The sequence below is a fragment of the Lonchura striata genome, chromosome 4 (assembly GCF_046129695.1).
Source record: "Lonchura striata isolate bLonStr1 chromosome 4, bLonStr1.mat, whole genome shotgun sequence".
NCBI lineage: Eukaryota > Metazoa > Chordata > Aves > Passeriformes > Estrildidae > Lonchura > Lonchura striata.
Window position 1 is genome coordinate 3,864,416 of NC_134606.1, and position 25,867 is coordinate 3,890,282.

At 39.6% G+C, this 25,867-nt stretch overlaps 1 protein-coding gene across 3 annotated transcripts in view; it reads left to right on the forward strand.

Moving 5' to 3' along the window:
- The window catches only part of CTNNA2 (catenin alpha 2), a 465,423-nt gene that overhangs the window by 5,136 nt on the left and 434,420 nt on the right, over positions 1-25,867 (forward strand). The window contains exon 1 of one of the 3 annotated variants that reach the window (XM_021535753.3): positions 1,192-1,399. The exons of 1 other annotated variant lie outside the window; for it this stretch is intronic. In XM_021535753.3, coding sequence (XP_021391428.1) covers positions 1,327-1,399 — 73 coding nt within the window. In that variant the 5' untranslated portion in view covers positions 1,192-1,326. Of the gene's footprint in view, positions 1-1,191; positions 1,400-25,867 lie in introns of those variants that run through there. One more of the 3 variants, XM_021535748.3, reaches the window with a different exon arrangement.

Sequence of the window (25,867 nt, forward strand, 5' to 3'; positions counted from 1 at the left end):
CAATAAAAGGACATGGAATTGTTGGAGCAAGTCCAGAGGAGGGGAAAGAAGCTGCTAAGGAGACCAGAGCATCTTCCCCATGGAGGCAGGTTGGGAAAGTTGGGCCTGTGCAGTCTGGAGAGGAGAAGGTTGTGTGGAGACCTCACAGCACCTCCCAGTATCTGAAGGGGCTGCAGGAAATCCAGAGTGGGATTCATCAGGAGCTGCAGTGACAGCACAACGAGTGATGGGTTCAAACTGAAAGAGGGGAAACCTAGGTTGGAAATACAGAGAAATTCATCCCTGGGAGGGTGGGCAGGCCCTGGCACAGGGTGCCCAGAGCAGCTGTGGCTGCCCCTGGATCCCTGGAAGTGCCCAAAGCCAGGCTGGACCCTGGGGCTTGGAGCAACCTGGGACAGTGGAAGGTGTCCCTGCCACAAAAGGGTCACCTTTTGGTGGAACAAAATGGTCTTTGATGTCCCTTCCAACCCAAACCACTTCATGACTCTATTCTGTTTTTAAGTTGTTGCATTGTACCTTCTTACTCTCTTAGAGGAATCCATCATACATCTAAATATATCCCTCTTGTATCAAGGCTTTGGTTGGGCAGGCTCAGCACTTTCCAGCTGTAAATGAATTTTGTATCGGGTTTCTGCATAAGAGCTCTACATCTCAGTTTTCTCATGGTTTCCTCAGCATCACACACGAGTGAGCAGTGATATCTGGTTCCAAGCAGTGGTTGGATACAGAAAGGCTTTCATGAATGTTTCCAAACACTAGGATAGGTTGAAGTCATATTTATGCAACAAAAGATCAGCTGCTCTGGGGAAATAAACTGTTGTGACCATCAGTTACCAGTACAATTGGTTGTGAGGCAGGATTTTTGTGTTCCTTGTGTTTTGAATAATTTTTTTGTTTTGGCATTAAACGAGCAGGTGGGTTTTAAAATTGCCAGCAAAATGAACAATCTTTCCCCTAGCAGGGCTCTCCCTTCTCCCCCCAGCCCCCATACACATTTTATTGTTTCAGATGTCTTGTGCTGTCATCAGACAAAGCATTTTGACTTTGTGAGGGGCAGGAGGAGAGCTTTCCTGTAGTTTTTTGTTGGTTGTGTGGACAAAGCACACCTTTCCTTGAAGTACTTTACCTCTGCTGAATCAGCATTTTCTGATAGCCAGGTTTGGGGTTTTCTTTTTTGCTTTTTTTTTCCTCCTTTGGAATATTTTTTGTTTAGCTGTGCTTTTCAGCCACATCACCCCCTGCATTAGTATTCTGGTACAGAGAACAGTGAAGAGACATTTTCAACGCTGCAGCAGAGACTGCCCAAGTTTTGAGGCTTCTTAAGTAATGAGAATTGCTCAGTTAAGTGAAGCTGAATCCTGTAATATTAAAAACATCTCACAGGGATTGCATTTGAGAGGTAAGAAAAACAGTAGATTTTGTAGTTATACAAAAGAATTTCTGTGTTCAGAGTATTTTAAAGATATTTTTGTGGATACTCCAGTCTGCTGTTTTTACTGATGTTACAGTCAGTATTATATGACATTTCTTTCTCCTGTGGTCTTGTCCTTTTCTTTGAAACTTTAGATTAAAAAAAACAACAAGCATATGTTACAATATGCTTAGTGCAGACAAGAATATTCAAATGGAAGGCAATTTAAATGTAAGTGGAACTTAAATTCTGAATACAAAAAGTGGAAGTGGTTTTGGTCAGGGGAGGTTCCCAGCTGCCCAGGTGACTTCTGTAAATGGGGCTTAAGCTTTTAAGTTACTTAAAGCTTCTAAATGGATTTTTCACTTAGCCCTTTTCTACAACTAATCAAGCTTAATTTTTAATATGCTGTTGTTTACTAACAAAACCCACTCTTCCATATTCCATTTTTATGGCATTTCTTCATTAAAACCCATTCAGCACAGCAGGAGCAGCTGAATCTCTCAGTTCTCTCAGTTGTGTTGTAAGGAAAGGATCAATTGGAAATATTCCTTATGTTTTAAATACAGAAGCTGTGTCCATCCTGTGCAGAGCTGACAAAGCCACTTTTATCAATTCTACGTGTCTTTTCAAACATCAAAAGAAACTCCAAAAAGGCTTCTTCCTAGAGATATTACTTTCAAGTTAGACTGTGGAGTAAAGCACTTAAAAAATGGAGTAAAATGTTGGTAAGCACTGGTTTTGGTTCTGTTGGAGTTCCATCATGTCAGTGGCAGTAGTTGTGTCCTTTACAGAGGATCCACACTAAGAAAAATGAATAAACTCTTTCAAATAACTTTCATAAGAATTATTTGCAAATAGGTAATCTGAGGCACTTGTTTTTATGTAATTAGGTTTTTTTTTCTCCTTTGCTATTTCTAGAAAAAAAATTGCTGTATGCTTCTTGGGATAGGGAAATTTCTTCTTCCAGGCTGTTCTGTAACTTTAATTCATTAAGTAAATTAATTCATTAAGTAAATTCATTAATTCATTAAGTAAATGAATAAATAAATCAACAGAAAATAGGTGTGATGACCTCTGCTATTAAATACTAACTTTCTTGAATGTTATTATCAGATCTTTCTTCCAGATATAAAATTACCAGCTGTGATAAGTTACTCATGGTTAATTCTTCATGATATTTATTGAGAAACTTTGTATATAGAACCCAAATACTATTTTTTTTTCCGCATCTCTGTAAAAAAGCCTACTATGAAAATGGCTATTTCATTTTTTGCAAAAATAGAACAAGATTGATTGTAACATTTTTATTGTGACAGACTATTTAAGTAAAATTTTGTCATCTGTTCTTGGTTTTGATAGAGAATTTATCGAAGTGCTTCATAAATTCTTATCCCATGGTTACAAATGTTGACAGTTCAGATAAGAGACTGTAGAGGCTTATAAGGAAAGGTATAAAATGGATAACAACTAAAATATGAAGTGAGAAAAATCCAGGGTGATCAGGAGAATAGTTCTTCCATTTGTAAAATATAGGAAGGATGATTACTTTAATTCTTGCAATTAAAATCCACAGGCGACTCTTTAAAATGAAGTTATAGAATAGCAAAGAAACAACTTCCATAAAAGTGCCATTTATTACCCTTTTTTCCCCCCCTTAATGGGGTCAAAGTGAAAGAGATTCATATATTTTTATTGCAGCATATTAACTCCTTTCTAATTCTTGTGCAGAAAGTCTTCAGTGCTTACTATAATCAAGTCAGAAATGCAAATGCAGAATTACAGCTGCTTAGTCTAATTTTAAACGTCTCTATTATCTCCGTCATCTACATTCCCAGTGCCTGGATGCTCCCAGAAATACTTCTAAGAACAAGAAATCCTCAGGAAGCCTGTGAATGAAGGAGGATGAGGTGGAGTAGGGAGAGAATCAGGATAAAAAGGCTCTGACAAATGTCCTGCTGCTGGGAGGCTGCAGAGTTTTCAGAGCTGTTCCTTGCCTTGCAGGGGTGGCCCCTGATCCCCCTAAAATTCAAGCTGAGTTTCATTCAGTGAGTTTTGGACTCTTGGCTTTGCTAAGTGTTGTTTCTGGGTCACATCTGATACCAAGCGAGAACAGGAAGGTGAAGAAAAGGGAATCCTGGGATTTAATTTTCCCTGCATGGCTTGGGGAGTGTGGAAACTCAAAATGTCCCTCAGACATTTTTGGATGTTCCGGGCCCAGGTCAGAAGCATTTGTGACCCTGGCAGGCAGCTGGAAACAGCTGTGATTTTGGGTTTGAACCATGGAATGAGTTACCAACTTTGGAGGTGGAACAAGCAGTCACAAAAGTTTAGATATTATAGTAGAAGTAGTCATAAAGTAGAGGGAAGAATTTTTGATTGCTTCTACAGGGGGGTTTTAGCACCTGTACAGGGGGGTTTTTACTTTGTACATGGGGGTCAGAGGTTTTAAGATGGAGGGATCTGGGCCTGCCCTGTCATCCCTCTTTCTTCTTCCTTACCTCCATGTTCTTGGTGATGTTGGCACTCACAGATTGGTTTAGAGTAGAAAAGCACCATTTAATATAGGTAATAGGCATTGGGGGAAAACTGTAAACACGTAACACGTAATGTACCATATAAAAGATAGAAAATCACCATTTAATATAGGTAATAGGCATTGGGGAAAACTGTAAACATGGAACACGTGATGTCCCATATAAAAGATAGAAAATCACCGTTTAATATAGGTAATAGGCATTGGGGAAAACTGTAACCACGTAACACATAATGTACCATATAAAAGAGAGCAGCAGCCCTGGGCAGGAGAGAAGAAGCAGTCGGAGTCAGAGAGGATGTCAGGGTGTGTGTGTGCCTCTGCCTGAGCTCTGAGCAAACTGCAGCAGCCCCAAAAGAAAATCTTGTAGATAACTTGCAATAAACAACCATGAGACCAACCAACAGAGGCTTTGGAAGCATGGGTTGGAGGAGAAGTTTTTCCACCACACGAAGCCTCACCTCAACCTAGGGTGGTCTTTGATGGGGGAGAGTTCTGTGCGTGGCTGATGCAGCAAACTGAATCCCTCCATGCTCTCCCACACTAGTTGCATCCTTGAACATCTTAAAAGTTGTTTTTTTTTCTTTCACACTAAATTCCAATCCTTGCATTCAGGCCTGAGCCCAGGGGATGCAGGTGAGTGTAGAGGAAGTGCTCAGGTGCTTTCTAGGTGCTAAAGAGCAGTGGGGACACAAGTCCTGAGCAGGATTGTCTTCTACTCATGCAGCATCAAATCTTATACACATTTTATCATTCTCTGTATGCTTTCCTCATCCTCTGAATAACTGAAGTGCATTTCCAAAGCATTTTCTGCAAATACTTTATGGTTTGCTTTATTCTAATTCTGTACTTACTACCAGTTTTGTTTACAAATTCAGCCTAAGAACTAAAGAATGTCTGTGTTCAGATATTTACCTTCATTTGGCTGGGTAAGAAACAACATTTTATTATTGTTTTTAATTATATTTAATATATTTAATTATAATTTCCTTAATGTGATCAGTGAAACTATCACCTTGCTTCTTGTGAAGTCTTCTTGGAACGCCAGGCAAAGGTATTGAATGGTCCCAGGTGATCTCAAACGCTGCAGCACAACCTAATTTACATGACAGAGTAGTATGGAAGCATACATTTTGTGCAAACATAGCCAAAAAGCCTTCAGAATTAATGTCTTGAAGTAGTTGAGAAAGCTGAGTGACTGTAGTAGCCATGGTAACTTTTTTCCCTGTTGCTTTTAAGTAGAAACCTCACTGATTACAAGGCTGTGCTTGAGCCTTGAGCTGGGGATCCGCTCAGCAAACTACAAATGTGGTGGCAGCAAAGGAAAAATCCCAGCTAGCTGGACAGATTGAACACAGGGAGAGCAGTGTGGATTGGATGCAAAAATAGTAGGCTTGCAAACACAATTAAGCTGAGAGCTCTAATTGTGGCAGAGATGCTTTTTTGGAGGCTCCACACTGCATGTTCTCCTTTTTTGCTGCTCGTTTTAGAACTGTTTTGGCTTGACATGTGCTGAAGCTGCACATCCCCTTTAGCTCAGATGCTGCCAGACACTGACTTTGGACTGACAGATCCTTGCAAACTTGGTTTCATCCTAAGGGTGGAGTCAGCTTAACTTTATTTTAATTGTTTTATGGCTTTTGGGTTCATGAGAGTGATGCTGAGATGCACTGACAACATGAGTGTGTTCAGGTCTCTTGTCAGCTTAATGAGTTTATTTTTGCTGGGTGGTTGACAGTCAGCCAAAAGAAACAAAAAAAAATCACATAGCCCAAGAACAGCTTCTTGGCTGGTTTTTCATAAAAAGATCAGTCAGGAGGAAGAGGAAACACTAGAGATGGGTATTTTTAATATCTGGTTTCCATAATGGTGTAAAAATGGGGATCTCTTAATTTTGCTCTCTCTGCACCATAAACACATTAGAAGTGGTGTGAGGTCTATTCTGTTGCCATGATAGCCAGAAAAAAGATTTGTGCCACCCTTGGGGTGCTGCAGGATTTGTGATGTCTAAAAGTTTTTCCTGGTCAACCCTTGGGAGATAATACACAGTAAGTAAATATAAGTTTCTTGAAACAGAGTGAGATGGGCTGTGGAATGATTAGGACATGGGTGGATCAGAAAAATCAATGTTTGAATATACACAAAAGGAACCTTTAAGGCAGACTGAAAACAGCCTTTCCCAGAGAAATACCATAGGAAATGTGTAAGGGCAAGTTCTGTTTTTGGCACCTGGGATGGGACAACCCTGGATGTGTGGATGTGTGGACAGAATGGGGAATGATATCCAGCTCACAGGATATTCTGTGATTCTATAAAATAACACATTGCAGTTTAAACACTTCAGGTGTGCTTAAAATTAATACTGAGAATTGCACAGACTGATTACATCTCCAAAAATTTTGAGTGACCTTCTACTCACCCCTTGGCTGGGCTGGTTCGGATGTTTCTCTTTCATTGCTGTTTTTCATGAATAAGTTGTTTTTCACTGGGGTGAAAGCAAGATAATGTAAATGAGGAAATAATTTTGAAATCACTCTTTAAAAAAACGTGATTTTAATAATTTCCACCTAGCTTTAACTGGAAATTGGAATGAAAGTCACCTCTGGGCTGTTGCAGCTCAGGCAGGGGAAATACAGCAAAGCACAGCTGCTGTGGGACAGGTACATCACAGCAGGACTTTTAACAGCTTCAGGTACTTAGAGGTCCTTTTATTACGAGGAAAATATGTAAATACAAAAAAAGAAAAAGTCCTGTGTCTGAGCAGGTAAAGCTCCTTTATGTATTAAAATAAAACTAAAGCACCCATATTGAATCTAAAGTCTGGTATTCACTTAATCCTCCTTTTGCAGTAAATTCAGTGCTGTGAATCTGAAATCCGTTTCTCCAATTTCAAGAAATGTGCAAAACATGAGGAACACTTAATAAGGACTGAGTAGAAAGATTTATTTTACCAGGAGCCTCTTCCAGCGTTGCAGATGGTTTCTGGCTGTCTTGTCTAAGGGACTAGTTTGGGTGTTCAGATTATGCAAGATAAAATCCTTGATCCTCTGAAATTAATTACAGAATTTTCATCAGTGTTGCAAAGCTCTTACCCAACACTTCTGGAGCTGGTTCTGCCTTTGGCTGTGGATTGTGTCTCTGTCTTTTAAGTGTAGCTGGGGCTAGTCCTGTGTTCTATTACAGTGATACATAAATTGCTTCTATCTCTGGAAAACTCAAATGTATTTCGGTGTTACCTTGTAGAGCAGTCGTGAGCACTGATTGTGTCTGTTACATGCTTTAGAAAGCAAATGATTTATGTGAGCAGGATTTTTTTTTCCATTTTAACATTTAAAAAAAATATTAGCAATAAGTGTCTGGTACATCAGCTCTTCTTTGCATCTGATTTCTGAGCTGCTGCAAATACACAATACATACTGCTCAACCTTTCATTTTAATGAGCTGTTTTTTGTGTTGTTGATTTAATCCAAAGGCTGTTTTTCCTCTGAAGTGAGAAGCTTCTATTGTCATGTTGGGCCAGTAGAAGAAAACATTACAGGTGGATTGAGTTCCCTAAATATGACACCTGGCAGTGTTCAGCTTTGCTCTTCACTTAGGGCATGGCTCTCATGCAGCTCTGATTCTGTACAATATTCTGGGTTATGGCTCAGTGCCAGAGCATTCCCCAGCCATACCAAAGCACTGAGTTACTTGAGTTTCACTGTATTTCTCCCCAGAGGTGCTGATGTGGGTGGAAGGATGCCCTGGGAGGAACCACAACTCAGGGTCAATCTTTGGTGTGGCAGGGTACATGAAATGATGGTGAAATTTCATGAGAGAACCAGTATTTTAGCAAAGTGAAAACAGAATTTTGAATGTCTCAAATTTTGGCTATTACAGACATGTATACTTTATATCCTGAATTAATTCAGGGTCTGTCTTTCTAAACACAGGGTTCTGTGGAAAACATCACAAGGAGGTGCAAGATCTGTCAAGGGCAGTGATCACAGTCACTGTGTTAGAAAGGTTTCATTTTTTTGTTCTCCAAGGAAATTTTGGTGTCTGAGAAGAAACTGTTGTGTTTTATTTTTTGGATCCCACTAAATAAAACAGATGGATTAGGTGGAGGTGTGTAATCACTTGGATTTCTTCCATCCCAGCGGTGATTCCATACCACCACTTACAGTCCTTGAACATATTTAATCACCATTAAAGAAGGTGTTGGGTTTTTAACCATATTTATCAAGGTCCTCTCTTGGGAAAATGCAAAGCAAAAACTCAGCACCACCTTTTACTGAAAGGAGGTTTGGAACTAAATGATCTTTAAAGGTTCCTTCCAACCCAAACTGTTGTGTGATCCTGTGATTTTATTCTTTGAGAGAAAGAATTTTGTGGAGAGTGATTCCTAAAATTTCAATCTAAACTTCAGGCCAAACAAGTGTATGTCTATATATTTCTAAATAATGGAGAGCAAATTACATGTTAGTAATATTTTTAAAGCTAAAACCATTTGAACGTGTTTCCAGAATTTGAGTTCTGCACAATATTGTGAAAAAGCTGAAGAATAGGAAATGTTTTCTATTATGAATAAATTCTTGTGCTTCAGGTGATTTCCAGGTATCTTATGTGTCAAAGTAATGAGCACTTCCCATGCTGAATTAGTTTTTGCTAAGTTAGCTTCTTAAGCCAAAGGAAAAATTTAATTTTTAAGAGCTGCATTTCTGTGAAGGTTGTTACAAAATGTGAATCATTGTAGTGAGGCCTCAGTAAAGTGCAGTCTATTATTCCTTGTGTTTTATTTCAAGCCAGCTTGAAATGTAGGGAGATGCTTTTTTGCTCTACACTGGCTCAGAGTTGCTGCAGTCCAATGTTTTCTGTCCTGGTGCTATTTTTGTTGCTGCTGTTTGTGTTGAAAGCTTGTGATTTCATTAACAGTTATTTTAAAACCTGAACAACCTGACAGAGGGCTAAATAGAGCATAATTCTGTTTCCCATGTAGATAAGCTCAACAACACATGAATAAAAATCAGGTTGGCCTCTCCTCCAGCTTCACAATTCTCCCGTGTGGCTTTGGGAGCCTTTGGGAAATGGGCCACGTTATCTTTAATTTTTTAAACAATTAGCTTTACTTTAATCCAGAGTGCATTTCTGGATGAATTTGTGAATAATAATAGTTGTGGTTGTTAAGACTCCTTTTTTTCCTGGCACTTTTTCTCTGTGTTTCTGGCATGGGGGAGTGGGTCTTACCCCGTGAGCCACGTTCCCTGGGTGGGCAGCCATGCACTGAGTGAAGGAGTTAAACAATTTTTCTCAGACTTGGAACCCGTATTTAGGTTGTGTTAACCCTTGAAACCCCAAACTTGTGTCTTACATGTTAACTGCACCTGTACAAGTCATCCTGAGAGAGCCTTTGTCACTCAGGGTGTCCCAGTACAGGCTCGTGGTTGTCCTTAGAGTTAAAGAACTTTGATTAAATTACACAGGCTCTCCTGATCCTTGTTTTTCTGGCCTTAAGAATGGTCTGGTGACCTTCTGCTGGCACTACAGAGAATGTGGGCTTTGTTGATGAATTTGAGATCTGCCCCTCAAGTCTCAAGCAGAGGTGCTTGTTCTACAACACCAACTTTGTTTTCTGAGGTTATCCCTGTGACATTTGTCCCTTCTCCACATGGTTCCATGCTGATACTTGTATTCATTTCATGTGATTTGCTCAATGTAAGAAAACAAGCCCGTGCTACGTTTACTTTTAAGTGAAGAGAAAAAAATTACTTTCTCTGGAATGATGACAATGAGCTGTTTATTACCACAAGCTGTGCGTTTTATTTTCTTTTACTTAGAAAGCAGTTATTTGTCTGAATTTTTGGAGTGGTTTTTAAGTGAATAATGATATAAGAGCCTTCTTACTTGAGGCTTCTTATAAATGTAGTTATTTATATGAGGAAAAATTGTTCAAGCATGGATTATTTATGTGGAGGAAAAAACTGGCTCTGGATTGATATAATTTTTCTTTCCCATCTGCTCTGAACAAATTTTGTTTTCTCTGTGAGCAGTGAGTGCTTGCTTGCAACTTTGTTTTAGATACTTAGGAACTCCTTTTAGTACTTCCCTTAATGAAGTGATCCAATTCCAACCTCACCTTTTGTTCTTCAAGGCAAACTTTGTTCTCTCATGCCTTCAAAGAAGTGTTGTGGCCTTTCCCCTTTCATTTTTAGCAGACCTGGTTTCATCAGATGGTTAAAAGGTAGAACCAATTTTTTTTTTCTTTGGCCTGGTGATATTATCATGTTTTTTCTATATATTTTTTTTTTCTACCAACAGCTAAGAAGATTAATTGCACTTTGCCCCCACCCTGTTTTGATTTCACGTTTGATGCCAGTCAAAGATGGTCCAGTCCATGCCTGGAGCCTGGGCTCAGCCTCCTGAGGGAACTGTGCTGTCAATTTACCCACCAGATTGTTTCAAAGTGGGCAATTCTGTCATTGGGAATTGTTGGTTAAAAGAGCATCCAAGCAGCCTTCCTAAAGCATTGTTAATTATTGACAGTACAGAGAGATGTGGTGGGGTTTATATCAATAAAGATCTTTCCTACCTATAGCCAAGAATGACCTAATTTATTTAATTTTTTTTTTTAGGTACACCAGCAGGAATTGTCTGTAAACAGTTTCTAAGCAACAGCTCCCTGTCCTCTAGAAAGAATGTCACATTTTATCCCTGACTCCTGGGTTTCACAGCCTTTCTGCCCAAATCTGCCCTGGTTTTAGGGGAAGGTTGGAGGAGCCTCTTCAGCAAGGATGATTCTCCCCTTTTGCAGTACCAGCACCCACCCAGGGCTCACTGAGGTGCTGGAAATTAAATCACTGTCTCCCTTCGTGCTGCTTTGCCAACAGCTTTGCTGTCACAGGCCAGCACTGTGAATTATTTCTGTGCAGCTTCATAAACATTCTGTAATGGTCAAAGAGCTCATATTTCTACTTCCATTTAAATCCAGGAGGTGACAAACCAGAAACACCGCAGTATTTTTTTTTTCTTTAAATAATTTTCTTTAAATAATTACATGATTTGAACTGGTTTTAAAGGAAAACGTGAATTTTCCCCACAGCACAACAGGTCTCTATTTTCACCAAGACTTGTGTGGCATCTGTCTCAGACTAAGGGAAGTTCAGAGGTAAAGAAAAAGAGAGCCCTTTGTCATCTGATTTTTATTAACCCCATCCCTGGAAGTAAATGTTTAGATCTGGGAGGAAGAACAGTCACAACCTCATCAGTTAGCAGAGGATGGTGGGACTTACAGAAATATTTTGCTCATTTTACTTGGTTATTTTTAATTTGCTCTGTTTTCTGCTACTGTTACATAGTATTTCAGTTTGAAAAATGGTCTTGCTGCTGTTATTAACAGAGAAGGCCTGTGGATGTTGGAACTGTTTGGATTTGAGTAATGGTTATGATTGATCATATAGGCTGTATCCTATGGCCTGATTTAAAGGAATTGTAGAGTTTATTTCTTCTCTAGGTGAGGTAAAATGATAGGTCTTGTGTTTGAGAAAAACAGAGCTCTCTGTTATGTTTCCTTTGCTATTGTGAGGAGCTGTCTAGTTTCTTACAACTCTCTTTGATTTCAAATCAAACAGAGGAAATAGAGATTTCTTCCATGTACAGCATGGGGAGTGGAAAAGCAGTGGAGGCACTTTTCTGGCTTGCATTAAGAAATAAAAATGAGTAGAAGGAATTCTAAAAGAGAGGTTAGGTGTTATGATGTGCAAGTGGAAAGCAAAACAAGAGAAAAAGTTTAAAATACCTGTCTGTTTAATACTTAACATGAAAGTCAAAAAATCTGGAGTTAGAAGATGGATGAAACGTGAGCTTTTGAAGAACTTTTTATGAAAAGAGCAATGAAATTAAGATTTGTGATGTTCTTATTCTTAAGGGGCTGCTAGGGTGGCTTCCTGTCAAATACCGTAAAAACAGGCTGATGAAAGAGCGAGAGTAAATTCTGGTTTTTACTGTTTTCAGTGTTCTCACCTTCTCCATTACATTTTCACCAAGAGTAGTGTATCATCATAAAATTCAGACTGAAACTGAGCTTTTGGGACTTTGTGCCTTTCTGTTCATTTCTTAGGTAAAGAAAACAGTAATCTCAGGCAATCCCTGCCAATATTAGGCTGATATTTCCCTCTAGCTTTGGGCCAAATTTACCTGATTATTTGTCTTTCATGTAGAATAATTTCTCATTATTATCATTATTTCTCTGTTATTATGTGAGAAATGGATAAATCCCACTGAAAGAATGTCTCTGTTACGTAAATATTTCACTGTATACTAAATATTCTTTACTCTAAAAGGCAAATTCTTGCATCTTTGCAAGCTCTGGGTTTAGAGAAAAACCCTTCTTTTCACAAGCAAACGATTGTAGCTTTGTTTCCTGCATATAATTAACAAAATGTTTGAAGATGGAAGGGAGTGAATCATCTCGTGTGGAGAATAAAACCTGATAGATTTGTGAATGAAATCCAGCTTTGTGAAGTGGAGCATGTAGTTTATTATTGCTGCTTTTTGGGGTTGTTTGGTTTTTTTTTAATTTTAGTTTATTTTTGCTTTTAACAGATGTGTGAGGAAGGTTTTAATTAGACTCGGGAAGTGCTGTCTTATACATTTATAAATCAGCAAATACTTGGATGAATTGAATTCAGTGGAACTTTAATATGGCTGGGAATATCTGCCTGAGATGTTTTGAAGAATTTTTGGAATTGCCTCCATTGTCTCTGTTTCAGGAGCTTTGGTACCTAAACACAAACACGTGGATGCCCAGGAAGTTTGCAAGTGAGCTGAACACTGAAAGTTTGATGGAGTTTCTTGACTTTTATGTGTTAGAACAAGTGTAGGATTTTAGCAGAATTGTGGCTTGGTCTGATGACATCTCTGGTATGCCAACCTCTGCCCAAGTGTGTGTTGTACAAAGATTTCTGCAACTCAGACAATACTGAACATGCTGATCACAGGGCAAGTGAATAATAAAATCCTTCCTTTCTGTGGTGGTGCTGGAAACAAGAGGATATGTGTGGTTTGATTGATCCCTGGATATTCCTTCCAGCCCCTAAGAACCAGCTGTTCATGGACTCCCTGAGTCTCAGGGCAGCAACTGGACCAGAGTTTTTCATTAAGGACAGAAGTGTTATTGTTGCATAGATTCCCTCATTCATGTTCCCTTCACTTCTGAAACATCCTGCAGGGAACAGACGTTGCCTGTTTGATGGTTTGAGACCTGATGGGTGAAGAATCTGAGGTGTATTTGAGTTATGTCCCACTCTGTGCCATCTGTCTTCACACAGAATCATGGAATGGTTTGGGTTGGAATGGACTTTAAAGATCACCCAGTCCCCACCTCCTGCCACAGGCAGGGACACCTTCCCCTGTCCCAGGTTTCTCCAAGCCCCATCCAACCTGGCCTTGGTCACTTCCAGGGATGGGGTGTGGTTTAATCACATTTCTTCTCCGTGATTTATTTAAAAATTGAATAATCAGGTTTGTTTAGTCTCTCTTCCTATGGCAAGCATTCCATTTCTCCTGTCAGGGAGACTCTGTAGATCCACCCTCTGCTTCTGCCAGACCTTTGTGGAGATGGAAGGACATGAGGATTAAGAGTGTAGCTGTATAATAGATAGTGACATACAAGTATTTTGCATTTTTTTCCTGAACAAAACCGTGCTGAGCTTTAGTTTTTCAAAGGGCTCTGTGATCAGTTGCTATCTTCAAGCCAACCATTTGGAGTAAAGTGGAGTTACTTTTCCCCATGTTATTCCCACATTGTTCTTCGTTTTATGCACTGGTGAAAAATATATTTTCATTAGCCATTTTTGCCCCTGGTCACTGAGCTTGATAATATCTGCAGTCTAAGCAGGGAGATTTATGATGGAGTGTTCTGCCTTATTTATTTATTTATATTATTCATTAGAAATAGTCTTTTTACTCCTCACCTCCTTTTTCTCCCAAAGTGGTGACAGGAATTTTTTCTGGGGACTGGTGATACTGTACAAGTTACAGAGGGAAGATGTGAGGTTGTGCTTTACTTTCCAGAAAACTCAGAATCCAATTAAATAAAGGAGTTAATAGTTTTAACAGGCTGTATAATTATATTGCATGGACTGAAGTTCTGCAATGAAGTAGGAAAAGCTCAGAGAGGATGAAGCAGAATTTGTCTGAAGACAACTTCACTGACATTTGATGTCAGGGATCACAGGAGAGGAAAACTTGGTTTTGAATGAGTTTGGGACTAAAACTGCTACTGTTGAAAACATCTAAAACAGTGATCACAGAAATTTTGGTTCAAAGCCTTGTAGGAAGTGGGGGAAAAAGACAAATTCACCATGGTAGTGTTTAATCTCCAAAGAGAACTACATATACAGGGAGATCTGATTAAAAGGCAATTAAAAAGAACACTCTGGGATTTTGTTCTTGAGAAACTTCACAGAATCATAGAATCATTTAGGTTGGAAGAGACCTGGGAAATCATAGATTCCAACTATTTCAAGGAAGTAAGGAAAAGAAATAATATTAATTAAAAAAGAAAATGAGGGAAAGGCAATGAGGATTCAGGACAGCAGCAAAAGCTACTTTTAGATAAGAGAAGTTTTTTTAAAAAAGTATCATAATGTGGAAGTATTCAAAGCCCAAAATGTTACACGGGAGGCCAAAAATAATTCTGCAGAAATGCTCAAGATGTGAAAAGCAATTATGAATCTTTTTCAAGTGCTTTGGAAGCAAGAAGTGTTGCAGAGAGTTGGCAGCCAGTAGAAAAAGGAGGTAGGAAAGGTAAAAGGCAAAGAGAATGAGGCCCAGAAGAAAAACCAGGGAGAGTCTGAGCATCCTTTTGGTGAAACAGCCTCTGAAGGGGGTTCCCAGGGAAGCTTCCCAAAAAGACAGCTGAGACTGAAGTGTTGGTTAAAGGTGTCTTGCAGGAAACAGATACAATGAGTAATATCATGTCACTAAAATTGAATTTCTTTCTAGCTCACCATGCACTCATGGTGGGTCTCCCCTTGTTGCCCTGTCTGATACAGCAGCTGCCTCAGGGGTCAGGTTCCAGAGCATTGATTAGCATTGGCTGCTTTTTGCCAATTTCTATCACTACTTATATATTACTTTGTTTGAAAAGGTGCCAGTTTTACCTTTTTTTTGCTTTTTTTTTTCTTTTGTTTTGTTTTTGATTTTAAACCCTGTCCTTTTCCATCATAACCCTATATGGAAACTCTTTGTATGCCACCAAGGTGCCTGTAATAATTGATTTACCTGATAGCCTGAAAGTTTCATTGCCTCTTTTGAGTTTGTCTGTGTTCCTTTGTTTTCTGAATCTTCACAGAGATTATTTTTTTCAGAGACACTGATCAAAGATTCACTATCAAGATGAAAACTGTATATGAAAAGTTCCTCTGTGGAAAAATTAATCTGATGTTAGGAAAATTACTTTTTTTGAAGGACTGGCATTCCATTGTCACCTCTTCTCACATTTCCTTTAGCCTGCAAATACTAATCACTTGTTAATTAATCCCATCAGAATGCAGGTTTTTATGTATTTATGCAAGAAGTTACTGCTTGTTTTAATGTTGGAAAAGAAGAAAATGCATTTTCTGTCTTTCTGTTTGACTTGGGGGATTTTCAGTTCCAGTAAGAGTCAGACTGGAGAGGTGTTCTGAAGACTGAAAACCAGATTAGATGTGTTGGTTTCCTCTGTGGTCAGAGCACAGAGTGATGATAATTGTCTGGGCAGGTTGCAAACAATTCAAAATACAACTCTGCAGTTACTGTACCATTTTGTCTTGGATTTTCTGTAAAATCTCTCTCTATATATATATATATATTTTATTCTGAGTTGGTACTATTCCCTTCTGTATTGCTTCTTCAGATTCTTCTCAGATCCATTAATGGTGAAATCAGTTTCCTTCTGAGAATAACACCATAGCACCAGTGAAAAAATACTTTAAAACTCTTTAAAATGCCCTGCACTGAGCCTCATGTAATAAGTTTGAATTTTTTTTTTTTGTCATTTTGGGAGCAGGTAATCTTAAAAATTTCCATAATAATTTTGAAATGGCTGCTTAGAGGATGTGGCAGTGCAGAACCACAAGCATCTCAGATTTATGTCATCTGACCATATGGATCTGGCTGCTGCTTTTCCAGAGGAGTGAGTTTTGAGGGTTCTCAGTGAAATAACCAACACAGTGTCTCTCACTGTGTAGTCTGTAACCATGTGTGTTTATAATGTCTCTTGGTTCAAAAGGTACAGTAGTAGAGTGATGGATATTTTAAAGATCAAGCACTGTTCTTCAGACCTCTTTATGTAAGAGATATAGAAAAATTCCACATTTAAATGCTATTTTTTTATCTTGTTGTAGGGATTTTTCTAAGTTTTAGAGGTCAGCCAGGTTTCTTTCCTCTGTGGAGTTAGGACAAAACCAAGTAAGCTGAGTAACTTCTGTGTATTTGTCTCATACCCCGCTGCTCTCTCCTTCCCAAGAGCAGAGATTTGTATCTGGAAAGCCAAATATTTTCTCTCTACCATTTCCTAGAGTGCTTTCCCAAGACAAATGCTGTCCTGCTTTGGGTACAAATGGATAGGGTCAAGGCAGTTTCTAATCCATGACAGCTCCAGATTTCTTTGAAGTCCATGGGTGTCCTGGGCATCCTCTTCCAGGCTCAGCAGAGGGGATGTTTGAACAGCTTCCTCAGCACAGCAGACTTCCCACCAACTCCACAAAGTGGCTGCATTTCTCTCAGCTGTTTCAAATTCATGTGCTCCCAGCTTATTAAAACTGTTTTTTCTCTCCTTTCTCTGTGCTTGTGATTCTTTCACCTTCAGTCAGTAGTAGGAAATCCTGTGTAGATTGAAAAGGCTGTAGAATCCAGATGTCAGTCATAATGCCTCAGTCTTCCTTCAAATCAGTTGTTTTCAAAGGACAAGAAAATTGTTCATGATACGTAGATTTAATGAAATCACACTGCTCATTGCGTTTATGCAGGTTTGCCTAGGGGTGGGAATAAAACCATGATCAATTTAAACATAGCATCAGTTTCTGTTCAGCCTTACTGTAAAAAGGATAATAAGGTTTTCATTACAGCCTTTGCTTTTCCAGAGGTTTATATCACCTACTAATTTACTCATTATAAGAACATTACATGGAAGGTTCGTGTACTAATCAAATTCCATTTGCAGAAAAATGCTCTCCAAACAGCCTTTCCACCTGCTCTGGAAAACAGGTGGTTTGCAAAAATTGTACTTCCAGAGACTTTGGTTCAGAGAGAAGGGAATGTCAGATCAGGGTTCTCCCTGTTGTGGTGCAGGAGCTCCCTGGTTTCTATTCCCATGTTTCATCTCATCCCAGGACTTTTGCCATATGAGAAAATGGTCCAGGGCTGGAGCCCCTCTGCTCTGGAGGTAGGCTGAGAGATGGGAATGTTCTCCTGGAGAAAGGAAGGATCCAGGGAGAGCTCAGAGCCTCTTCCAGGACCTAAAGGGGCTCCAGGAGAGCTGGAGAGGGACTGGTGACAAGGGATGGAGGGACAGGACACAGGGAATGGCTCCCACTGCCAGAGGGCAGGATGGATGGGATATTGGGCAGGAATTGTTCCCTGTGAGGGTGGAAATCCCTGGCACAGGGTGCCCAGAGAAGCTGTGGCTGCCCCTGGATCCCTGGAAGTGCCCAAGTCCAGGTTAGACAGGGCTTGGAGCAGCCTGGGATAGTGGAAGATGTCCCTGCCCATGGTGAGGGAACTGAATGATCTTTAGGGTTCTTTCCAACACAAACCAGCCTGTGATTTCATGAACATTATATCAGCACTTCCAGACTGGATTACTATTTCAAGAAAAGGAGAAGGGGATGGGGAGCAAGAGAACTTCCCCTTGTTGGTTTTTGATGGTTTCTGCAATGGTTTTTATGACTCTTTTAGAGAGAAGGGATGGCTGGGGTGTCACTTATTGCAGTGCCTTTGGTTCTGAGTCTTGGGCAGTGTTCCCATTCTGTTTGTGCCAGGTGCAGTGTAAATACCTGGCAAAAGCACGCTCAGCCTCTCTGCTCCAAGTGAAAGCTGGATTTTTGCAGATGCAGTGCAAACAGAGTTAGAATTGGTTCCCAAATAAAGCTTTGTGATACCAACCCATCCCAACCCAACCAGTGCTGAGTTCCCTTCCTTGGTGCAGCCAAGCCAAGCCCTGGGAGGAGGCTGAGGAAGCAATGAGGGAACAGACCTTGGGAAGAGTTTCCTTGCAGGTGTCAAGGCCAGCCTTTGAGAGGGTGCAGTGTTACCTGTTTAGCAGTTTGGTCAGCTGCTTTATGGGCTGTTTGGAGCTGAACTCGATGTCCTGTTGCAGAAGTCTTATTTTCAATAAATCCTGAGCTCCAGGGCTAAGTCAAGCAGCTGCTGTGGATGATTCTCATTCTGTGCTCTGTCGTTTGTGCACAGTTGATGTGCACTAAATGAACTTTCATTTTAGAAATACTTACTCCAAACCTGCTTGTTTTTTTTTTTTTCTTGGTTTCACTCAGTTTGTTCTTCACCTGAACAAGTCCTTGTATGAGCAGAACTGGGAGCAGAGCATGTGGATGGGAAGAAGTGGTGAGGAACAGGTGGATGCTGCTGAAACCATCAGTGCTGCAGCAGGGAAGGCTCATTAAACTGCAGCCCAGTGGGTGTCTGAGTGAAGTTTTGAAAAGCTTTAAAAGTGAAGGTGAGCAGAGTGATGCAGAGAGGTGATTTAGTTCTTGGGAGAAGTTTGAGAAAGCACTGACTTTACAAAAAACCTGAAGTACCTTTGTAGTAGTTTTCTGAGTGCATGTGGTGGAATAAGATTGCTGTTAACAGAGAGTGCAGACAGTGAGGTGCAGGATGATAACATCAAGAAGAGGAGGGGGGAAGCATAGCTCCAGGTAGAGGGATGAGTCAGAATGTCACAAGAGCAATATCTTGGAAGATTTAAGTGTAGGTTGGATTGCACAACATAAGAAGAAATCCAAAAATAATACCTGTATAATGGGACAGAGGGATAATAATTTCATTTTTGACTGGGAGTATGATTTTCTAGATAGAAAGTTTAGAGGCCACATGACTTCCTTCTGTACCTCTTGTTTCTTGGGAACTGCTCTAAAACCTGAGCATCCAGACTGAATGCACCATGGCAATTCTGTTGCTTTCCATATGACCTTTAAAACCTTTTAGTCACTCCTTTCCACACTCTTCCCACTGCCTTCAGAAATAGTTAATTTTGTTCTTTCTTTTTTGTTTTACTTCTTTTTTTTTTATTGCATTGGTTTTCCATGAATGATCCCAATTTACCAAATAATCAGATTTTGTGGCTGAACTCTTCTTAGTGCTCACTTTATCCTTGTGGTGGTTGCGTTTTCCATCACTTTACCTGTTTTTTTCCTTTTTCTTCTTTGTTTTTTAATTCTTCTGTAGAAAATAGAAGATGCTTGGGAAAATATTTTATTTCAAGTAATGGACAGCCAGCTTGAACAGGCTGAAAATCTTCCTTCTGAGGAGTCTTAGCAACATTTAAGCTGATTTTCTGCAGGCAGGTGGATAATGGATTGTGTCAGGAAGATATTTGTGCTCGTAGCAGGTAGTTAAAGCATTTGATTTGTTCAGTGCTTGTTAGTCCTGGTGAAAGAAAGGTAAAGCAGTAAAACATTTGGAGTGGTTATTTTGGTCACCTGAGTGTTGATGTAAGTCTTTGGCAGTTGTTCCACATTTGATTTGGGGGTGCAGATGTTCTTCTATTTTTTTGTAGCAGTGAACATAGTTTGTTGATTTTGGGGAGGGCAAATATTGGATGAATAAGCTCTATATTGATACTTTAGAACAAGAGAAAATTTACTGAAGAGTTTTCTACAAGCTACCTGCAATACTAAACATTCTTTCTGCATGGATTAAGGCTGGAGTCACAATAAAATCAAAGTTTGAATGGAGATGTATGTAAAAAGTAATCAATAATTTCAGTGTTTTACTTCAGTTGTTTATTGCTGCATTCAGTGTTAATCCAAAGCTGGACAAAAATATCAATCATCATTAAATCTATTAATTTCTGCCCTCGTGCATGCTTTTGAAGAAACTCAAAGCTATACATGGAAGTTGGCACAGAAAATCATGAAGTGGAACATATTACATTAACATTTGATATTAAACCCTCCTCTCCCTTAGTCTGGGATGCCCTATGCATAATTTCAGGAAAAATTTCAAGCAGAACATGTTTGTATGATGGGAACTTAGACTCATTGCAGAGATTAAACAAAGGTAGAAGAATTCAGATGTTAAACGGGGCTGAAAATGCTTCTGTAGTCAAAATCTGTGTTTTCAGAAATTATCATATTTTAGAATAATTATATGAATTAGCACATTTAAACATTTTCCATTTATAGGGCAATAAAAGTGTAGTCAAGCTCTTCCATGGTGCCGTTGTGCTATTGAAAACTTTTCTCAAACACTTTAAAAGTCAACAGTATACTTATGATTTACAAAAAATAAGCAAATGACCGAAAAACTAGAGAGACAATTTGCATAACATTGTTGTAAATGTCTCTCTTTATAAAAGAAATAATTACTGGGTTGAAAAGAACTACTGGTTTGCCTAAATGCTGAATTTCCTTTTTGTACAGCAGACTTTATGTGGCATGAAATCTTAAATGATTGAGAAATCTCATCTGGGACCTGCAAAGGCGAAGCTGGAATAAAAAGACAGTTCTAGAGACAGTGATTTCTTGATTTCCTGCATGGAATTATAGAACTGTTGAGATTGGTAAAGATCTCTGAGTCACTAAGTCCAGCCATGGATTTGATGGAAAATTTTTGGTGAATTTGAACTGTGGGGTTGACAAAGGAAAAGCCTGGGCCTGTTATTCTATGCAAGAAATAATTGCATCTGATGTATTAAATTTTTAAAATTTGGAATTTAAAAAAAAAAGGTGTTTTATTCCCCCCTTCTCTTTGTTGTTAAAATAGATGCCTCTAAGCCCTTAGAGTAATAGCACTTAATGTAACCAGGAATTCAAACCAGCAAGTTCATTAGATAAGTTCCAGTTCAGTGGCACCTGAAATTTCCTCCCAGCTCTTCCTCCACCAGTTCAGTTCTGACTGAGGCTAATAACAGTTTGCTAATTTGTTCACACCAGAATAAAATAAGAAACCAGAAGCTGCCGTTTGCAGTTAACCTGTTTAGTCCCTGTGTTTCACTGCTGAAGTTCAGGCACCGTTTGTGGTTCACGTGCTGTTCTTCAAGTGAGCAATGGGAGCAGCTTGGGAGATGCAGCTTTTTGGGGTTCCTCGAGGGTGAAAGGGATGTTCAGGCTGCACGTGGGAAGTGGGGCAAGAGGACAAGCCCTCCAAGATCTACAAAACAGCAAAGCACTGTTTTAATTAGCATCTCTTAGATGCAGGAAATGGAAATGTTAAGTAGCCCAGCACTGCAGTGTATGAAGAAATGTTGATAGGTCATAGGATCATGGACTGGTTTGGGTTGGAAAGGACCTTGCAGAACATCCAGTTCCACCCCTCCCATGTGCAGGGACAACTTCCACTGGCCCAAGTTGCTCCAAACCCCATCCAGCCTGGCCTTGGACACTTCCAGGGATCCAGGGGCAGCCACAGCTTCTCTGTGCTCTCTGGTCCAATGCGTCATGACCCATTTAGAAATTTATTCCTAAAATATAATCTAACCCTTCCCTCTTCTAGTTTGAAGCCATTCCCTGTGTCCTGTCCCTCCATCCCTTGTCCCCAGTCCCTCTCCAGCTCTCCTGGAGCCCCTTCAGGCCCTGGAAGGGGCTCTGAGCTCTCCCTGGATCCTTCCTTTCTCCAGGAGAACATTCCCAGCTCTCCCAGCCTAGCTCCAGAGCAGAGGGGCTCCAGCCTTGGAGCATTTTCTCATATGGCAAAAGTCCTGGGATGGGATGAAATATGGGACAGGATGCCCAGACAGTTTTTCAGCATGATGTTCCTGTGGCAGCACTGACAGGCTGTGCTGAACACGTTCTTGCTGAGATGCCAGCGTGGAGTATATTTGGACTATCAACTAGAATAAAAGAAAATAATTTCAGTTGCATCTCTGATTAGATTTCTGAGCAGCACATCCAGCTGGTTCTGCTTTAAGAAAAAGAGATGGCTTGCAATGTGTTTTTTGGTTTTTATTTATTTGGATTAAATTTTGGGCTGTAGCCAAACCTAGTTGTGTTAAATTTTGTTATTTGACTATGGATATGAAGGTGATGCTCTTGGAGAGTGTCGATCAGAAATCCGTAAGTGATGTCACAAATTCTGGTTTCTAAGAGAAATGGATGATAATCACATGATCTTTTTTTAGGTGATATCACCATTTCCTGTCTAAAAAAATATAAAAATTTAAAGTATGTATTTTCATGAGACAGCTTTTCTAGATAATTTGCTTAATCTGCCCCTCTTTTTCCCTGTATGTATAATTATCATCATACTATTGCCAGCATTATTTAATTTCTGTAATTATCAGTATTAAAATGAAAAGCCTTGGTTTTTTTTTTTTTTTTTGTCAGGCTCTTTAACTGAATTCTCCTCTGACAGATTTCTCTTTCCTCTTTTGGTCTGTTTATTGACAAGATTGGCAGTTCTGTAGAATATGAAGTTTTTAGATGCACAGTGACTTTCATATATTAAGGAAAAAAGTAATTAACACTATTTTAGTTCTGATTATTCCTGTATCATTCCAGTTTCAGAAATGGGATATTGGGCATGTGATTTATGTTACTGTGGCTTGTCGTTGAGGGGTGATGGGTTCAGATGTTCTGGAGTGCAACCTGCTCCAGAAATCCATCCTCTTTTCCAACACACATTTGGAAAATACGTGGGATTTGTCATTTCTACAGTGTAGAAATGTAGCTTGAGATGTTTTATTAAACTAGGAGATAAGGAAAATGGGAATTTGGAGAAATCAGATGTGCCTCTTTGTTTAGTAAGAGGTGCTGAGTTGACAGTCCCTATTCTGGGAAGTGAAGGTGCTTAGGCTGAAAGTTGGAGAATTTTTCCTTGAGGCAGAGGTTACAATTCCAACCACATTTGTGTGGCAGCAGCTGTCTGGCCACAGAGAGAAACAGACAACTTTCCCAGGCATCCTTCTGGGAAAGGCTGTGAGAAGATCAGAGAAAAGAGTGAGAAACAGTTCTGAAGTTGCTGCAACTGGTATTGTGAGCATGCAGAATGTGTTATAGAGATTTGTTTACCAAAGGGTGGTTTCTTGATTAGCCAATGGTGATGGTGTTCGGATTGGAGGACAAATTAGGTCCAGCTGTGTTGTAAATGTCTATATAGATGGGTTTCTTAATAAAGAAATCCTCAGCCTTCTGTAAGACATGGAGTCTGTGTCTATTACTTGGTGGGGACCTGCCTGTGCTGACACATTTGTCCCTCAAGTCCAGCTCAGTTTTCAGATCCCAAAAATTGACTTCCCCCCTAACTGAATCTACTGACAAAGCTGCCTGGAGGACATCATCCCCACCCCCACCATTTTAGGTCAGAGGGATTTTTCTGCTTCAACCCTTGGAGCTGCTGAACCTCTTGTTATTGGAAGTTGGATTGATCGGTCCTTTTCTCCTTCCTGCACGTTCTGCTTTAGGAATTCACTGAATTACTCCTGTTAAAATCTATCCCCTCCTTGCTCTCTGAAACAGCAGTGACCAGGGCAGGGATTGTCCCCCTGTACTGGGCACTGGTGAGGCCACACCTTGAGTGCTGTGTCCAGTTCTGTGTCCATCATGAGAGGAGAGACATTGAGGGGCTGGAGCTGTCCAGGGAAGGGAACGGGGCTGGGGAAGGATCTGGAGCAGCTGAGGGAGCTGGGAAGGGGCTCAGCCTGGAGCAGAGGAGGCTCAGGAGGGACCTTGTGGCTCTGCTCAGCTCCTGACAGGAGGGGACAGCCGGGGGGTCGGGCTCTGCTCCAGGGAACAGGGACAGGAGGAGAGGGAACAGCCTCAGGCTGGGCCAGGGGAGGTTTAGATTGGACATCAAGAATAATTCCCTCATGGAAAAGTTGTTAAGCATTGGAATGGGCTGCCCAGGGAGGTGTTGGCATCCCCATCCCTGGAGGTGTGCAAGGACGATCTGGATGTGGCACTTGGTGCTTTCCTGGGGAATGGCCACAGTTGGACTCCGTGATCGTGGAGGTCTTTTCCAATCTAAATAATTCTGTGATTTTTGTGATTGCTGTGCAAACCAACCACAATCCACAGGAGGCAAAGCACAAATGTCACCCCAAGGAGCCAAACTCAAATTTACAAGGACTGAAAGTAAAGGCCAGCAGGGAGGTATTTTATCCCACCTTTCCTCTGGAGGCCTTATACATGACGAAGATGTTGAACTGTCCAGTTGGAATACATTGTTCATCTTTGTCTCAGTTTCATCTTGCAGAACTTCCTAAGGAAGTTCTGTTACATGTGAACTCATTTAATTCCAGAATGGTTTCAAGTGACTGCTTTAGAACTACATTTTAGAGTCATAAAGTATTTTTTTTTTCATTCTTTTTTTGGAAGAAAGATAAAGGTTGAAAATAACTGTAGACACTAGCCTAGACTGTTGAATAATGTTTGGACAGAACAGAAGTAAATTGTGAATATAATTATTTTCCTTGAAAATCTTGAAGCTGCATTTCATAGAGATACTCTTAAAGAATAATAAAGAAGTCTTGCCCTATCACTGAGTGGTTATAGCATCATTATTATTTCACTGTATCTTTCTTTCTCACCATATATTTCCAGACAACACAGAGTGGATAAAACTTTTTAATTTCACTTTGTTTAAGTTAATTATATTACCAACATACACTATTTGTTCTATGTTTGATACGGAACACGATAGCCCATTTGTATGGAAAGGGAAGTAACAGATAGCTATGTGCTTCAATTTTTAATTATTAGGTAGTGTAAAAGAGCACAGGAATGCCACATGCAAATTGGTGTCACATAAGCACACGCTGCTGGCAGCCACAACTGAAATTTGAAAGGCCATCAGCACTTGTCTGGAATTTTTTTGCTGATGTTTTAGGCAGTGAAGCTGTGTCTTAAACACTTTTTGCTCTGTTTTGCTGTGGGGTAATTTGTGATCCACAAGGCCCAAAACTGAAGCAATTAGAGTGGGGAAAGACCTATCAGATTTTATGGCTCATTTTTTTGACAATGCAGGATTCTTACCCCTTCAACAATGTTGTCAAATGTCTGTTGTAGTCACAAATGATCTTTCCAAAAGTTTTTTCCCCAGTTCCTAAATGCAGATCACCATAGGAAAGGCATCCCGTATCTCAATTTTTGTGGTTTCCTTGTTTTACTTCTCATTCATATTAAAGAATTGTGATTGGAAAAAAATAAATTGAAATTTGTTCCATTTTCCTCCTCATCAGTTACTTTTCTAAAGGCAAATCATTCTTCTTGATCAGTGACCTCTAAAACTAGTTGATTTACATTTAAATACAATCTGTCATTTACATTTCTAATAAAAGGGGAATAAAAGGGCCACAATATTCACGTTGAAACATTAGTTTTCATCTATCACTGTAAAAAAAAAATATTGTAAGCATCATATCTATAGAAAATACTAACATTAAAATTAAAATTACAAGTCAATACTTGATAAATGACATAATATTGCTATATTCTACATATCCTTTGTGGTCTTCCCCTTTGCCTGCTTATGAGCCGTTTAAATTCCTTTGCCTAATTTTTAATTTTTTAGAATAATTTGCATTTAAAGAGTGCTGGATAATATAACTTGATAGACTTGATTTTTTTTTTTTTTGGTTTAACTTTTGGATGGATATCTTAATTAACATTCAGAAAGATGACATTTAAATAGTTCTTATTTTAAGACCATATATATTCAGGATGAACACATTAACTTTTTACTGTTTAAATCTATGTAACAAAAGTTATTTGTAGATGTAAATGATT